General features: G+C 34.0%; 1 protein-coding gene across 1 annotated transcript; it reads left to right on the top strand.

The window, feature by feature from the left end:
* Window positions 1-5,067: 5,067 nt before the first annotated feature.
* Window positions 5,068-11,171, top strand: LOC145604570 (casein kinase 1-like protein 10). Its single transcript, XM_081660461.1, has 14 exons — window positions 5,068-5,712; window positions 5,805-5,845; window positions 6,326-6,395; window positions 7,195-7,343; window positions 7,422-7,517; window positions 8,202-8,272; window positions 8,438-8,499; window positions 8,595-8,658; window positions 8,757-8,841; window positions 9,139-9,265; window positions 9,449-9,522; window positions 9,608-9,671; window positions 10,048-10,172; window positions 10,517-11,171. Exons 1-14 carry the CDS (start codon window positions 5,637-5,639, stop codon window positions 10,790-10,792), a joined length of 1,380 nt encoding a protein of 459 aa, XP_081516587.1. The 5' UTR covers window positions 5,068-5,636; the 3' UTR covers window positions 10,793-11,171.
* Window positions 11,172-16,521: the final 5,350 nt, after the last annotated feature.

Raw genomic sequence — 16,521 nt, 5'->3', positions numbered from 1 at the left:
TGAAGAACAAGGTTCCACCCGATGACAAGTTGGTGGTGGTTACGACGAAAGAGAGAGGATGATGAGATTTTTGATTTTTTTGAAAAATGCCCAAAAATCGAATTGGGGCTTTCTTATGTGATGTATAATTGTTGAAATTAATTGTCCCATATGATTGTATATTAAATTGTGACCATTTTAATAACGTATGCATGTATTTTAGCTGAGAAATGAGCAAGTTATGTTATACCCATGACCTTAGTACGAGCACTTCAGTGGAGGCTCCACCATTGTTATACATATTGTCAAACAAATTATACATATCTTCAAACAATTTATACATATCCTTCATTGATTGGATGATATCCTTTATTGGCCATATGATATCATGATTGGATGATATATCCTCTAGCTATTAGCTATATAATATCGTTTATGATTGTGTCTATGATATCTTTTATTGGTTGGATGATATCCTCTATTGCCTATATGCTATCATAGTATCATCCAGCCAATAGAGGATCATCTAGCTAGTAGAAATATCATCCAGCCAATAAAAGGATACCATATAGCCAATAAAGGATATCATCCGGCCAGTAGAAATATCATCCAGTCAATAAAGGATATTATCAAGTTAGTAGATGATATCATCCCGCCAATAGAGGATATCATCCAACCAATAGAGGATATCATCTAGTAAGTAAAAATATCATCCAGCCAATAAAGGATATCTTATATCCAATAAAGGATATCATCCCGTTTATAAATGATATCATCCAACCAAGAGGATATCATCCCGCCAATTGAGAATATCAAAAATTCGCATTTCGTCAGTCCGGACTGACACAATTCCTTCTCATATTTTTATTATTATTATTAATTTTGCATGCTATACAAATATGCAATCTTACACTAAAAAAGACAATTATAAAAATTAGGGGACCCTATTTGGACCCAAAGGGTTCGGGTAAGGGTCTAAAAATTTTAGAACCAAAGGGTCCGGGTAGGGTATAAGTATGGGAAAAGTTTTACAGGTACGGGTATTACTTGACCCTTTCGACCCTACCCATTGTCATCCTTATTTGGGGTAATAGTCACACATCAGGGAGGGTAGGTAACTATCACCCTCATATGACTAATATGAGGTAAAAATTCCTCCATCTTTCTCTTTTCCTATAATTCATGTGTAAATTTTGAAGCAATATAAAATGGGTATGGGCAACCCGAATAAGGAGGAGAGTTTGGTCCACAAACTAGGCTTAGGAACTTTTCTATTAAAACCAATTGACAATAATAGGAGTTACTCCTTCACCTTATAAAGTGGAACCATCTCTTCTCTTTCTCCAACCTGAGACACTCACAGTGAGCTACAATGGTTTTCAACAATTCCCTTATTTCACTTGTAACTACCTATAACACCACCTCTAATTACTTATGTTTATACAAGTTTAACTTATATTACCCCTTAATATATTACCCCAATCTAAGCATGACCTTAGTAGAAATTGTATTCATATATCATGAGAGGGAGTCTGGGCGCATAGCACCTATGGGCGAGTTATGTACATAGGAGGGTAAGAAAGTAATTTTCGGTGATTTAATTTTTAAAACCAAAGGTCTAGTGGTACATTATAATGTACCATTATGCACGTATAATATAACACTAAAGTATAAATTTTCTGAATAATACTTTTTATGGACTATTACGCGTGTAGTGGTACTTTTTACTATCCTATAGGTTGAATATTTTCCCCCAAAATACTTACCACTTGTCACTTATTATGCATGTAGTTGTACATTTTTTCATTCACCTGTCACTTATAAAATATGTAATGGTACATTTTTCATCTTATTGTCATCCTATATACGCTGAAATATATAGGCGTTATGCGCCAAGACTTAGGGTCTGTTCTCATACGTTGAAATTCAGTTTAGTTCAGTTCAGCTCCTAATTTCCTTCTCTTATAAAATATAATTTCAGTTCAGTTCAGCTTAGTTCAGTTCAGTTCAGCTGAGTTCAGTCAATGACAACAGGTCATTAACCATCATGATATAGTCTGTAAGATCCAAGATATATCTTAAAAATATTTTGGGAGACCGAACTCCTGGAGAAGAAATACAACATCCAATGCTTAATTGCCTTTTGTCAATCCAAGTATTAAAGATGGGACTTGAAGGAATACGGTATAAATGAGTAAAATTAATTAATTAATTAATCTTCCAAAAAAAAAAAAAAAAAAAAATTAAAATGCAAGAAGTTTAATTGTAGTGCAAATGATTAGGTTTATTTTGAGACCCATCAAACATGTTGGGATTGGTCTGAATTTGGAGTTAAAGGACCACCTACTCCCATTAATTTAGTATTTGATTCGTTTGATACCAATATATATATATATATATATATATATATATATATATATATATATACTAAAGTTTGAATATTCTTGTAGATATTCTATAGATTAAAATGATGTGACTCAAAAAATCATTTATATTACCATAAAAGAAAATGAAAAGATATGAAATGGAATGGAATTGTTCTTGTAAAAATGATGTGACTCAACGGTCATTTATTTACCAATCTTGTAATAGAAAAAAAAATTTCAATCTTATTTGTTTTCGATCATTAAATAGTTAGGAGAGTTATATATTTACAATTTAATTATTTGGTATATAAACTGTCTAAAATCTATGAGTTCTACCTACCAAACACTTGGTGTTGGATTTTTAAAATGATAACTCAATTGTGAACATATTAGACAATGAATATATCTTTCACATTATCTTTAAGGAAAAATTGTCAAAAATAATACAAATTTTTATCAATCCGCTAAAAACAAGTCAAACTTTTAATTATTTTTGAATAATACAAACTTTGAGGGTTATCCGCTTTAAACAGTTAAAACCGATTAGTTAACTCATGAATAGGTTATATGGAACACGTGACATTGTATTATTTTTTAAAAATTATTAAACAACTTTATAAGATAAATAAAAAAGTAACCAATTAAATAAATTGTAGGTAAAATAACTTATTTAAAGCAGATATCCCTTAAAGTTTGTATTATCTAAAAATAATTAAAAATTTGACTTGTTTTTAGCGGATCGCTCAAAGTTTGTATTATTTTTAACAATTTTTCCTTATCTTTAATGCATACTGTGTTTAGTTATTGCCAAATTGGCATAAAACCTTAAAAAAAAATAGTGGATGAACTATAATATCCACTGCCACTAGTAGTTTTTAGTATATTATAGAGTATAAAACCTTATTGATCTTCTATGTGACATGCCACACATCACTCAATACATAATTCTACATGATTAGTAACCTCATCCAATTATTAGTGATAGTCTATTAAAAAAAAAAAAAAAAACTTATCTCACATATGCATTTGCATTTGCATGAAAAAAAATAAATAAAAATTATTTGGGTTAGTAACCTCTTTTGGCTCATATTAAGCTATTAATGAGGACAATAACCTTTCTTATCTATATCTATATCTATATCTATATCTATACTTAGTCTATCTATACTTAGTATTTAAAAACACAAACCACAAATTTTTTATATGACACATGGCATTACAATTCACAAGTCACTCATCTATTTATGTTTAAGTCTTTATGCATTATACAACTTGCAAATTCAACTAAGAAAATGAAGTGTTTTATTTCCACCATAATAAAATAATGTTTTAATTAATACACATTACATAAACATATAAATTATAATAAAAATTGTCTTTTCATCTCTAAGACTTTAAATATAATTTAAAATAATATGTCATTTTATATCCCACAATCTTCACGTGTATATATTTAACTAAATTCATTCATCTTCTTTCACGGTTCTACCCTCTCTCACTTTTTTTTAAAAAATTTATTTTAAGTTTAGAAATGAAACAATCTTCCGACATATGAAAATAATTAACCCAAGTAACAACCCGTGCATTGAACGGGCCAAAAGGCTAGTTCATATTAATACCGAGTAACCTCATTTATACCTTGTCTCTAAGCTTATTTGAGTATGTACTCCCTTTGTCTCCGAAAGAATGACCCATTTGGGTTGATTTCGCGAGTATTAAGAAACTTAATTTGTAAGTACAAATGTATGGGAAAACACAAGTCATCAATAATTTACAAGTGCAAATGTATGGGAAAACACAAGAAATATTAATGGCGGCAGGATAGAGAAAAAAAGTTTAGAAATTTAGAGAGGAGATGACACAAAAATCTAAAAAAAATACAAGGGTAAAATAGGGAGAATGAGCTATATGACAAAAATATTTGAGGATATATTGGTAATTTTGTGATTTTAATAGATGTTGGGAAACAAATACTTCCTCCGTTCTTTTTTCATTGCACCATAAAGGGATTTCACGCTTGCCAATGCATTACTTTGGCTATTAATATCTTTAATTATACTTTTGTAAAAATTATAAAAAATTGATATTTGAAAAGTAGATTTTAAGACGAATCTAAATAGATCTCACATGACTATATTTTTCCTAATAGATAAATCACAAAAGATGGTCAAACAAGATTAAGTAAATAATGTAAAAGTCCTTATGGTGCAATAAAAGAAAAACGAAGGATGTAGGTCATTCTTTTTGGGACAAAAATTAGGCCAAATGAGTCGTTATTTCGAAGACGGAGGGAGTAATACCATCAGCTAAATAAGATGTCGTATTATATAATAATACTCTGTATTTTTGTAAAAAAAAAAACACATAATTTTTTTTTTTAATAGAAAAAAAAAATAAAAAAATAATTAATAATCCTTTTTTTTTTTTTGACAGGACATAATTAATAGTCCTTAAAAAAATAAAAGTTAAAAATATACAAAATTGACACTAAATAAATATTTATTACAAAGATTTTCTCGTGAATTGTCGATAATTTCCAATCTAATGTTAAAAAAAAATTATACTCCGTATTAAATACTTATGGCTGTATATAGCATTACCCTAAAAAATTATTACGGACTTGAGTAAAAAACGATAACAAACGTGCCTTTCTTCGTAGTTGTAAAAAAAAATTGTAAATCCAAAATTGATGTAGTAATGCGTCACTAGACATAATTTCCGTTAATTTTCTAACCCCATTCTCTTTCTGTCTCCCTCTGTCTTGTCTGCCTTTCTCTCTCTTCTTTCTCTCTCTATCCTTTTCTCTCAAAATACGCAGAAATGCGATAATTTATTTTGCAATGATTATAGATAGGGTTTCCAATTGCTGCATGAACGTATAATCAATTGCTTTTTTCTCATTAGGGTTCCACGATTTCGGACCTTTTTTGTGGGGTTGTTGGAAGATTTAGGGTTTTTACCAATCTGATGTTCAACCTAATTTTCTCCTTTTGATTTAATTCGACGAATTTTTAATAGAATTGGTGTTAATGTATATGGTTAGTTGATTAGTTTCGTGTACAGCAAGTTGTGCAAATTTGATTGATTATTTTTTTGGGCAAAAATTGTTTCTTTAATTGGAGCTTCTTTTACCATAATTTCTGGAATTTAAGATCTGGAAATTTTGACTTTTGGTTGAGTTGGGGCTAAATCGGACTCCTCAACAAATTATATTTTGTTGATTTTTTTTGGGGTTCAGTAGATTGAAAAAACAAAAAAAGAAAGAAAGTGGGAAAAAAAGGGGGATTAAAGATGGATCAGATTATTGGTGGGAAGTTCAAGATGGGGAGAAAAATTGGGAGTGGATCGTTTGGGGAGCTGTATTTAGGTAAAATTTGATTGCTTTAATATTTTTTGAATAGTTTGTTTCATAAATTTGGTGTTTGACTAAAATTTGATGTGTTGGTTTGATTGATCCAGGGGTCAATATCCAAACTGGTGAGGAGGTTGCTGTTAAGATGGTATGATTTATCTGGGTTTTCGCTATCTGATGATTAAATTTAGAGTAGTTGACTTGCATATACAAAAGTCATTACTTGCTTGTTAAGTGCTTGATGATGTTGTTTTGATTGTAGGATGTTCAAAAGCATGTATTTCTTATAGTTCAATTGACAGAAAATTTGTTTTTTCATGGTGTTTTTGGTTTCCTTGTATCTAATTGAGAAAGTATCAGTTGTGCTAGCACCACTAGTTCTGTTACAGAATTGATTTGGACAAAAGAGTGTTGATTGGCTTTTGATTTTCACATAGGAACCCCATTTGAGATGTTTTGTCGTTGAAGGCCATTTAGGAAGTGTAGTGTATGTGTGTGTTCTCGTAAGAAGCTTGCTTGCTTGGTTTTTGTTGGTTTTACCACTACCTGTATGTTGCCCTAAGTGGTGTATGAAGTCTATGAACCTGTATATATTGCCTTGTATTTATTCTTAACACTGATGTTACAGGAATCTGTGAAGACCAAGCATCCTCAACTACATTATGAATCAAAGTTATATATGCTGCTTCAAGGAGGAAGTAAGTATTTACTTATTATCTATAATAAAGTTGGAAAACTGGGATTTTAGCAGCTTCCCGTGTGTGTGTGTGTGTGTGTGTGTGTGTGTGTGAAGCTTGTTGCTTTGGATGTGGTCTCCTTTGGAGAGAATAGGATTTATTTAGTTGTAAGTTACCTATATTATATAGCCAAAGATCGAGATTTAACACCTTTTGAAGCTTGATAATATGTTGGTTTTATTCATAGAAATAGGATTTAGAACTCAGACCATATAATTTGTTGCTCTACTCTAGTATTGTTTATCCTCAATGCTGTGTGTAGATGTGAGGTTAAACATCATTTATCTGCTTATCTATTCTAGCTCAATTTGCTGGAGCAGGCTTTGTGTGACATATTCCATTTAAAGTCCAAGGTGAATACGATGAAGTCAATGCAAATCATATGTTTCGAAGCTTAAATTCCCAGGCAACCTATTCATCAAATAACTTAACCTTATGCCTATTTGCCTACTCTTTTGGATATGACCAAGTAATGGCTTTTGAAGTATACGCCTTATCTCCGATATGCTGTTGCCTCAGTTTTTTTTTTTTTTTTTTTTTTTTTTTTTTTTTTTTTTTTTCTGAATATTCGCATAGGGATGCACTATCAGTGCTCTTGCATGCAAGGCTTATAACTTTACAACTTTTTTTTTTTTTTTTTTTTTTTTTTTTTTCTGAATATTCGCATAGGGATGCACTATCAGTGCTCTTGCATGCAAGGCTTATAACTTTACAACTGTAAGAATCTTTTATAAATACGTTGTTTTTAATGTTGTTGAAGCTGGAGTGCCCCATCTCAAATGGTTTGGAGTTGAAGGCGAACATAATGTAATGGTGATTGATCTTCTGGGACCAAGTCTGGAGGACCTATTTAACTACTGCAATCGAAAGTTGTCATTGAAATCAGTACTAATGCTTGCCGACCAGTTAGTAAGTATCTTCAAGATCTTGTGGCACATTGTTATCCTAAGCTGGTGATGATGCTTTATATCTTTATTTTGCTTTCAGATCAACAGAGTTGAGTACATGCATTCAAGAGGTTTCCTTCACCGTGACATAAAACCTGATAATTTCCTAATGGGACTTGGTCGCAAAGCGAATCAGGTACATTCCACTATTCCAATGTTATAATTGATTTGTGTGTGTATGTGTATGTGACGGTGTCAAGTATTTTACTACCATTGGGCTGCTAACTTACACAATGACCCAAAAAATCAAGTTCAAAGTAGACATTCAGGGTGCAAGTGGAGTGAATTAGAAATTAGAAATAGACTTAAAATAGAGTGGATATACCTTTTTTGTCTCACGTTGGTGCTGTTTGTGGTGCCTGCTAAATTTGTGTGACTGTTATGTACGAGATTTTTTGAAATGCAGATGATTGGGTATCTTATCACGAACACACATTTTCTGCTAAATGAAAAATAAATAAATAAATTAATGCATAGAGAACATTTTTGGGTTATTTATGAAGTTGAGAATGAGGCTCTTAAAAAATAATTTTGTAGAAAAAGGTTTTTTACTAAGCTGCAAGCCTGCAACTGACTTGCTTCTCAGCTTAAGCTCATGGATTATCACTGACATTTTATACATCTTTTTTTTGTGGAATGAGCAAGAGAATTATTTGTGCTAGAATATAAGAATAGTGGATAAGAGATCTAGCTGATCTTTTGAATAAGATTTCTATTGCTTGAGATGGCCTTGTCAGCCGCTAGGTTGACAACTTGCTTGTGACATTTTGTTGATTAGAACATGAAAAAATGATATGCTGCTATGTTTCTTTTTATGTAGGTTTACATTATTGATTACGGGTTAGCTAAGAAGTACAGGGATTTACAAACTCATAAGCACATACCATACAGGTAATAAAAGGGTTTTTCCTTTTTATTTCATATTTGTTATCTGATTGAATTTGATTATGTTATTTCTGTATTGGTCCTGTCAATGTATCTGTTGAGGGTTTTGGGCGTCTTTTTGATGTTGTTCTTTGTTCTCATTATCACTTCCATGTGATAATGATTTTTCAGGGAGAACAAGAGCCTGACTGGTACTGCACGTTATGCAAGTGTGAATACTCATCTTGGAATTGGTTAGTGGCTCATGTATAGTTTTTATCCATTTCAACAAGTAGTCACTCACTTTATCAGTTTTTATGGATTTTAATTTCATCCGATTGTTTTGCAGAGCAAAGTAGACGGGATGATCTTGAGTCTCTTGGTTATGTTCTAATGTATTTCCTTAGAGGAAGGTTGAATGCATAACAGCTGTCTTTTTGTGTTAATCTATTTTAAACCCTTTTTTCTTTCTTATATTCAAAGTTGTCCTTGTGTGTTTTATCTGTGTCAGTCTTCCGTGGCAAGGGCTAAAAGCGAACACTAAAAAGCAGAAATATGATAAAATCAGTGAAAAGAAGATGATGACTCCCATAGAGGTACTGTGGGGTTTCTTAACCTCATTTTCCTTTTCTTTAATTTTTAAAATTTGGTATGAAGGACTTTTTCTCTTAGAGCCCTTGATATTGGAATTTTCTCTCCTATACCTTCAAGTATTTTCTAAGCCTGATGCCTGTCGGATGTGAAATCTGTTATGTTTGTCACTTCTCTTCATTATATATCTGGATTGTTTGTTATTCATATATATATCTTTCCATCAATTTCACACTTTGCATTGCTATTATTCTGAAATTGGAGATAATTAAGCACATCTAACTGGGACGTGTATTCAACAGGTGCTTTGCAAATCATATCCTTCAGAATTTGTATCATATTTCCACTACTGCAGATCGTTACGCTTTGAAGATAAGCCTGATTATGCGTACTTAAAGAGGCTTTTCAGGGACCTATTTATTCGAGAAGGTAAATGTGTTCAACAAAATTCTATTTGTATCTTATGAAAAGTTAATTTTTTAGATTTGATTATGTTCATTGATTTGAGGTGTTTATTCTCCCTTCGATATTTAGTCTATCATTTGTTTGAGAATTATATCTTACAAGCAACACTTGAGTATGAATGAGACATTAATCGTGACCTTTCCTTAGGTTATCAGTTCGATTATGTGTTTGACTGGACTATAATGAAGTATCCCCAAATTGGTGGCAGCTCTAGAACACGGGTCAGTTTTTTTAATGTTTATATTGGGCAATTGTTCTCTGCCTTTTGTTTTTTTAGGTTTGTACCTAACTGTTTGTATTTTCCAGTATCCTGGTCCTAAGCCAGCTTTAAATGCAGGACCATCTGCGGAAAGGCCAGAAAGGCCCTCAGGTTTGTACTCTCTTCTGTCACTTTCTTATGGAGGCAATATGATTTTCTAGCATACAGTATGTCAACTTTATACAGACATATTTCAAGGGAAAAAAAAACTAAAAAATTCTGTCCTTTATCCTTAGCCAAGTCATTATCAAGAATGTATGAAGTTAATGGAAATATATATAATGAATGACAAGAAATAAAAAAATTAAACGGGGAAAGATGACAATCTTAAGTTCCCAACAGATGTCACACCCAAAGAATGTTGACTGAATTGTTTTTTTGAATGAATTATTATTCATAGTAATTTTCTGGTATTTAGCTATCCTTCTCGTTTGTTTGTTTTTTTTTTTTTTAATTGCTGATACTCAGTTCATATTATGTCGTTTAGTTGGGCGTGAGCTTCGTGATAGACTTAGTGGTGCAGTAGAAGCCATTTCCCGCCGAAATACTATTGGTTCTGGTGATCAGTCCAAGCAAAGAAACTCACAAGATGTAGCTACATCCCGAGACATGGTAAATTACTAGTACCTCATTTACATGTGATCAATGGTTATATATTCAATACTAATTGCTGGCAATATGGCACTGTTATTCTTGATTCAAACTTTTTCACTTAATAATTACTTGAAAATTATTCTGGCCTTTCTTGTTCATGCAACCTTCCAATTATATCCACTCTGCTCCATTTTCTATAGATGACAAGTCCTGTTACAGGTTTTATTTTTTTAAGTAACATTTAACTAAAACAACCTGGCCACATTTTGAAGATTTCAGTTAATTTTGTGCATGAACATCTTCCTTCATGCTGCAAAATCATTGTTTCTTTAATATTCTAACATTGATGTTACAAATCTTAGCAAAGAGATTCTGAGAAGATAAACATTTCCCGAGTTAGCAGCACTACTCGAAGAGCCACTGCTGTCACAAGCAATAGACCAACTTCCTCTAGTGACCTTGGGGAGAATCGTGCAGGTCGACTTGCTTCTAATGGGTCCCACCGCCATTCCTCAAATGTACAGAGGCTTCACCAGGGAATAGAGTCTAGGCCAACTTCACGAACACGAGCTTCTGCTTCACGAGGGATCCGTGATGACCATATCCGTAGCTTTGAACTGCTCTCCCTCAGAAAGTAGGAAGAAGTAATTTGTTCAGTAAGACAACTCTTCCGCTTCACAAGGGATCTGCGTTGACCATATATGTAGCTTTGAAATGCTCTCCCTCACAGAAAGGAGAGAGTAATTTGTTCAGTAAGACAAATCTTGCAAGCCAAAATGGGTAATTGCATTTTGTTAATTGATCTGGGTGCTATACTCGTATATTATCATTTATTCTATCTACCCCTGCTTTTTTTAATTTTTTTTTTTTTTTCTGATTACAGAATTTTTGACCAATGTAATGTGTTATCCATTTTTCCCTGGCTACTTTTCAGATAAAGAGAAGTGTACTTACAAAAGTGATCGGCTATGTATAATTTGGTATTAGATGTGTTTTAGCTATTCTTCAGGAATGCAATTAGTATTGTTTCGAAGGTGTAAATTTTTTTAGTAACGGAATCACTCCTTGAAAAGTTCCAACACACTTTGGCAGCTACAAAATAAAAAGAAAATTTTATGAAAGTCCCTATATTTTTAAGGTTCTTGTAATATTTGGTTCATAATTTGCCGACATAGAAGTTACATGAGTCGAATTGTCAAAGCATAACTCCTCTACTTCATAGGCTACAGCAGTAAGTCCAGCAAAGGAGTTGAAGGGGAAATGATTTTGGCACTCCTTTGTGTGAGAGCACAGTTTTTGATGCTCCTCTCACACAGGGGTGTGCCAAAATCAATTAAGGGTGTGCCAAAATAAATTTCGGAGTTAAAGAGGTGCAATCTAGAGCTGTCAAAAGATGACCCGACCTAAAATACCGACTCAAATCCGATTATTAATCGACCCATCTAAACCCGAAAAAGGGTGACCCAAATTCGACCTGAAACCAACCCTAGACCCGAGTTGACCCGAATATGTGGGATCCGAACCCCAACTTGAACTGACCTGGAGATGATCCGATTTGATGTAACACGTAAATTTTTGACCTGAACCGAACTCGACTTAAATCGAAATTGACCCAAACCCGTTTTATCCCGTTTCAACCCGAATTTAACCCGACTTGATACTAACCTGACCTTAATTCAACCCGACCCGTTCCAAACCCGACCCGAATTTAACCAAACTTGTTACAAACCCGACCCGAAATCAACCCGACTTGTTATTGACCTGACCCAAATTCAACCCGACTTGTTATTGACTAGACCCAAATTTTACCAGACCTATTACTAAACCGACCCAAAAATTCAACCCGATCTGTTACTAACCCAACTCGAAATCAACATGACTTGTTATTGACCCGACCTAAATTCAACCCAAATTGTTCATGACCCGATTTCAAATCACCTTAAATGCAATTTAGACCACCTTACTATTGTTGATCAAAGTTTTTTGTCTAGGGAGGCCAAGTCGGTCTAGGCCAGCAAAGAAATGAGCATCATCCTCAAATTTAAGAGTTAAATATAGTATATATTTTTTGTATGGTCAAAGAGATAATTATCTTCCTAAATTATAAACTATATTTCCCTAGTATATTGCCATATATATTATAGTCAAAGGAAATAATTAGCTGGATAAAAATGATAATTATCTATTTATAGTAGTTGAACCTGAATTTGATTTGACTTGGAAATGACTTGATTGTAACCTGCAAATTATTGACTTGAACATAACCCGACTTGACTCCGAGAATGACCTGACTTGGAAATGACCCAACCTGATTATGACCCGCAAATTATTGACTTGAACCTGAGAGGACTTGAACCCGAGAATGACCCGACCTGATTATAACCCGCAAATTATTGACTTGAACCGAACCCGACTCAAACCCGAGAATGATTTGACCTAATTCTAACCCGCAAATTATTGACTTAAATAGAACCCAACTCGAACCCAAGAATTACCATAACCCGTTTTAACCCGAATTAAACCCGACCTAAACCCGACCCAAACCCGATAAGAAGTATGAACCGACGTGACACGATTCAAGCATAACCCAACCAAAAAACGACCCGCATAGGTTATGGAATAAATCCGAATTTACCCAACCCGAGTTGACCCGACCCACGCGACCGACGCAAACCCGACCCGTTTACCCGAATTGACAGCTCTACCCGAAACCTCCAAAATTTCTCTAAAATTGTGGATATTAGCCTACCACGAACTTTTATAAAAACAAATAATGATCATATATGGTTCAAAACGACATTATATGACTTCGAGATGTATCCTCTAAAATCTCAAGCCTTTTCAACACCAGGCCTCGAAACCTCAAAAATTTCTCAGAAAGCGTGGATATTAGCCTTTAATTTTGGAAACTTTTTACTTTTTTCGCCAGGAAATAAAAATTGAAGGAATATTTACCATGGTCCCTAATACCCTCCGGGAGTCCCATTGGGTGGGTTGAACCATCCAATTTGTCTTTTAATAGCGAATTTACCGGTTTATAAATTGCATCGATTTCATTAACTCAAAGCCTATCACAAACATTTATGACAACAAATAATGATCATAAATGGTTCGAAACGACATTATATGACCCCGAGATATATTCCCTAAAATCTCAAGTCTTTTCGACACTGGGTCCCGAAACCTCCAAAATTTCTTAAAAAAGTGGATATTAGCTTTCAATTTTGAAATTTTTTGTCTTTTTTCGCACGAAAATAAATATTGCCGAAAATTTTACCAAGGTCCCTAATACCCTCCGGTAGTCCAATAGGGTGAGTGGAACCACTAATTTGCCTCTAAATGGCCAATTTATCAGTTTACAACTTGCACCGATTTCATTAAATCAAGCCTAACCCGAATATTTATGACAATATATAATGATCATTTATGGTTCCAAACGACATTATATGACCCTGAGATGTATCCCCTAAAATCTCATTTCTTTTCGACAGCGGGCCCCGAAACCTTCGAAATTTCTAAAAAAACATGGATATTCGCCTTCAATTTTTGAATTTTTTTAAAAAATTTCGTCCAGAAATAAAAATTGCAGAAATGTTTACCATGGTCCATAATACCCTCCAGGAGTCCAATTGGGTAGGTGGAACCATCCAATTTGCCTTTAAACGACCAATTTACAACTTGCATCGATTTCATTAATTCAAGCCTACCACGAACATTTATGACAACAAATAATGATGATATATGGTTCAAAACAACATTATATGACTCTGAGATGAATCCCCTAAAATTTCAAGACTTTTTGACACAGGGCCCCGAAACCTCCATAACTGTAATTTCTCAAAAAACGTGGATATTAGTCTTCAATTTTGGAAATTCTTGACTTTTTTCTCCTGGAAATAAAAATTGCCGAAATATTTACTATGGTCCCTAATATCCTACGGGAGTCCAATTGTGTTTGTGGAACCATCCAATTTGTCTTTAAACGACCAATTTAATTACTAGTTTACAACTTGCACGAATTTCATTAACTCAAGCCTACTACGAACATTTATGACAACATATAATGATCATATATGGTTTCAAACGACCTTATATGACCCCAAGGTGTATCCCCTAAAATATTAATACTTTTCTAACCGAGCCCCGAAACCTCCAAAATTTCTCAAAAAGCGTGGATATTAGCCTTCAATTTTGAAATTTTTTGATTTTTTTTCGCCCAGAAATAAAAATTGTCGAAATGTTTACCATGGTCCCTAATACCCTCTGGGAGTCCAATTGGGTGGGTGGAACCATCCAATTTGCCTTTTAACGACCAATTTACCGGTTTACAACTTGCACCGATTTCATTGATTCAAGCCTACCAGGAACATTTATAATAACAAATAATGATCATATATGGTTCCAAACGACATTTTATGACTCCGAGATGTATCCTATAGAATTTCAAGACTTTTCGACACCGGACCCTGAAACCTCCAAAATTTCTCAAAAAGCATGGATATTAGCCTTCCATTTTGGAATTTTTTGACTTTTTTTTTCGCTCGGAAATAAAAATTGCCGAAATGTTTACCATGGTCCCTAATACCCTCCGGAAGTCCAATTGGGTGTGTGGAACCATTCAATTTGCTTTTAAACGGCCAATTTACTAGTTTACAACTTGCACCGATTTACCGGTTTACAACGACCAATTTAATTGACTTGCACCAAACCCGACTAGAACTGAAATTAACCCAAACCCGTTTTAACCCGTCAAAACCTGAATTTAACCCAACTTGTTACCAACATGACCTGAATTCAACCCGACTCGAATTTAACCCAACCTATTACAAACCCGACCTGAAATCAACACGACTTGTTATTGACCCGACCAAAATTCAACCCGCCTTGTTATTGACCCGACCTGAATTTTACCATAACTAGTACTTACCCAACCCAAAAATTCAACCCGATCTGTTACTAACCCGACTCGAAATTAACACGATTTGTTATTGACCCGACCTAAATTCAACCCAAATTGTTCCTGGCCCGATTTCAAATCACCTTAAATGCAATTTAGACCACCTTATTATTGTTGATTAAAGCATTTTATCTTGGAAGATCAAGTCGGTCCAGGCTAGCAAAAGAAAGGAGCATCATCCTTAAATTTAAGAGTTAAATATAGTATATATTTGACTATTTGTTGTATGGTCAATTCATTTGTCTTACTTTGACTAATTTTTGTGATTTATACATAAGGAAAAATATAGTCTTGTGGGTACTTGTTGGAATCATCTCAATGAATAGATTATTAATTTTCAATTGTTAGAATTTATACTTATTGATAATTAAAGATATTAGTGATCAAAGATTAGCATCGGCATGCGTGTCCAAGAGAATTGGTGCAATTATTTAATAACGGAGGGAGTATATTATAATCAAAGGAAATAATTAGCTTGATAAAAATGATAATTATCTATTTATAATTAATTGAACCCGAATATATATGACCTGGAAATGACTTGACCTGATTGTAACCTGCAAATTATTGACTTGAACATAACCCGACTTGAATCCGAGAATAACCCGACTCGTAAATGACCCAACCTAATTATAATCCGCAAATTATTGACTTGAACCGAACCCGACTTGAACCGAACCCGACTTGAACCCGAGAATGCCCCGACCTGATTATAATCCGCAAAATAATTGACTTGAACCGAGCCCGACTCGAACGCGAGAATTACCCGACCTAATTCTAACCCGCAAATTATTGACTTGAACCGAACCCGACTCGAACCCGACTCGAACCCGAGAATTACCCTAACCCGTGAAAACCCGAATTAAACCTGACCTATTGTTCACCCGACTCAAGCATGACCTTACCTAAACCCGACCCGCATAGGTTATGGAATTAATCTGAATTGACTCGACCCGAGTTGACCGACCCACTCTTACGCGACCCATTTACCCGAATTGACAGCTCTAGTGCAGTCACAAAAACACACTCTGCAACTGAGTCCTTAATTGATCATAAACAAAACTTCGTAGTTGAAAGACAGCCTTACTGATAAACTGGGTAAATATCTAGTCTCATGGTAGTGATGCGTATGAACCAAAAAGGCATAATATTCCTTGTAATATACAGTAGTCATTTTCACATTCCATTGGACAACCACAAGACCTGATGTCAATATCCTCCCCATTTCCGTCATTTGCCCTTCCCCACCACACCTTGGGGTAAAATAAACGTTGTATATGGTGGAGTTGGGTGGCTGCATTTGAACAGAAAAGTGCTAAACTTTCAAAGACAATGCGCCGGAAAAGGAAGAAACGCATATATGGTAAAAAAAAAATTCTTGCAAGTGAAAAAAATTACGTAGTATGTTGA

Source organism: Chenopodium album, chromosome 2, assembly GCF_948465745.1.
Source record: "Chenopodium album chromosome 2, dcCheAlbu1.1, whole genome shotgun sequence".
NCBI lineage: Eukaryota > Viridiplantae > Streptophyta > Magnoliopsida > Caryophyllales > Amaranthaceae > Chenopodium > Chenopodium album.
Note: the sequence above shows the minus strand (reverse complement) of the source record. Positions and strands in the feature narration are given on the sequence as shown.

Bases quoted from the DNA above. Each gene is read 5' to 3' on its own strand.
- LOC145604570 (XM_081660461.1), top strand. From the start codon at position 5,637: ATGGATCAGATTATTGGTGGGAAGTTCAAGATGGGGAGAAAAATTGGG. The intron at 5,846-6,325 runs GTATGATTTATC...CTGATGTTACAG, and splicing joins AGGAGGTTGCTGTTAAGATG to GAATCTGTGAAGACCAAGCA. The intron at 8,659-8,756 runs GTTGAATGCATA...TATCTGTGTCAG, and splicing joins ATGTATTTCCTTAGAGGAAG to TCTTCCGTGGCAAGGGCTAA.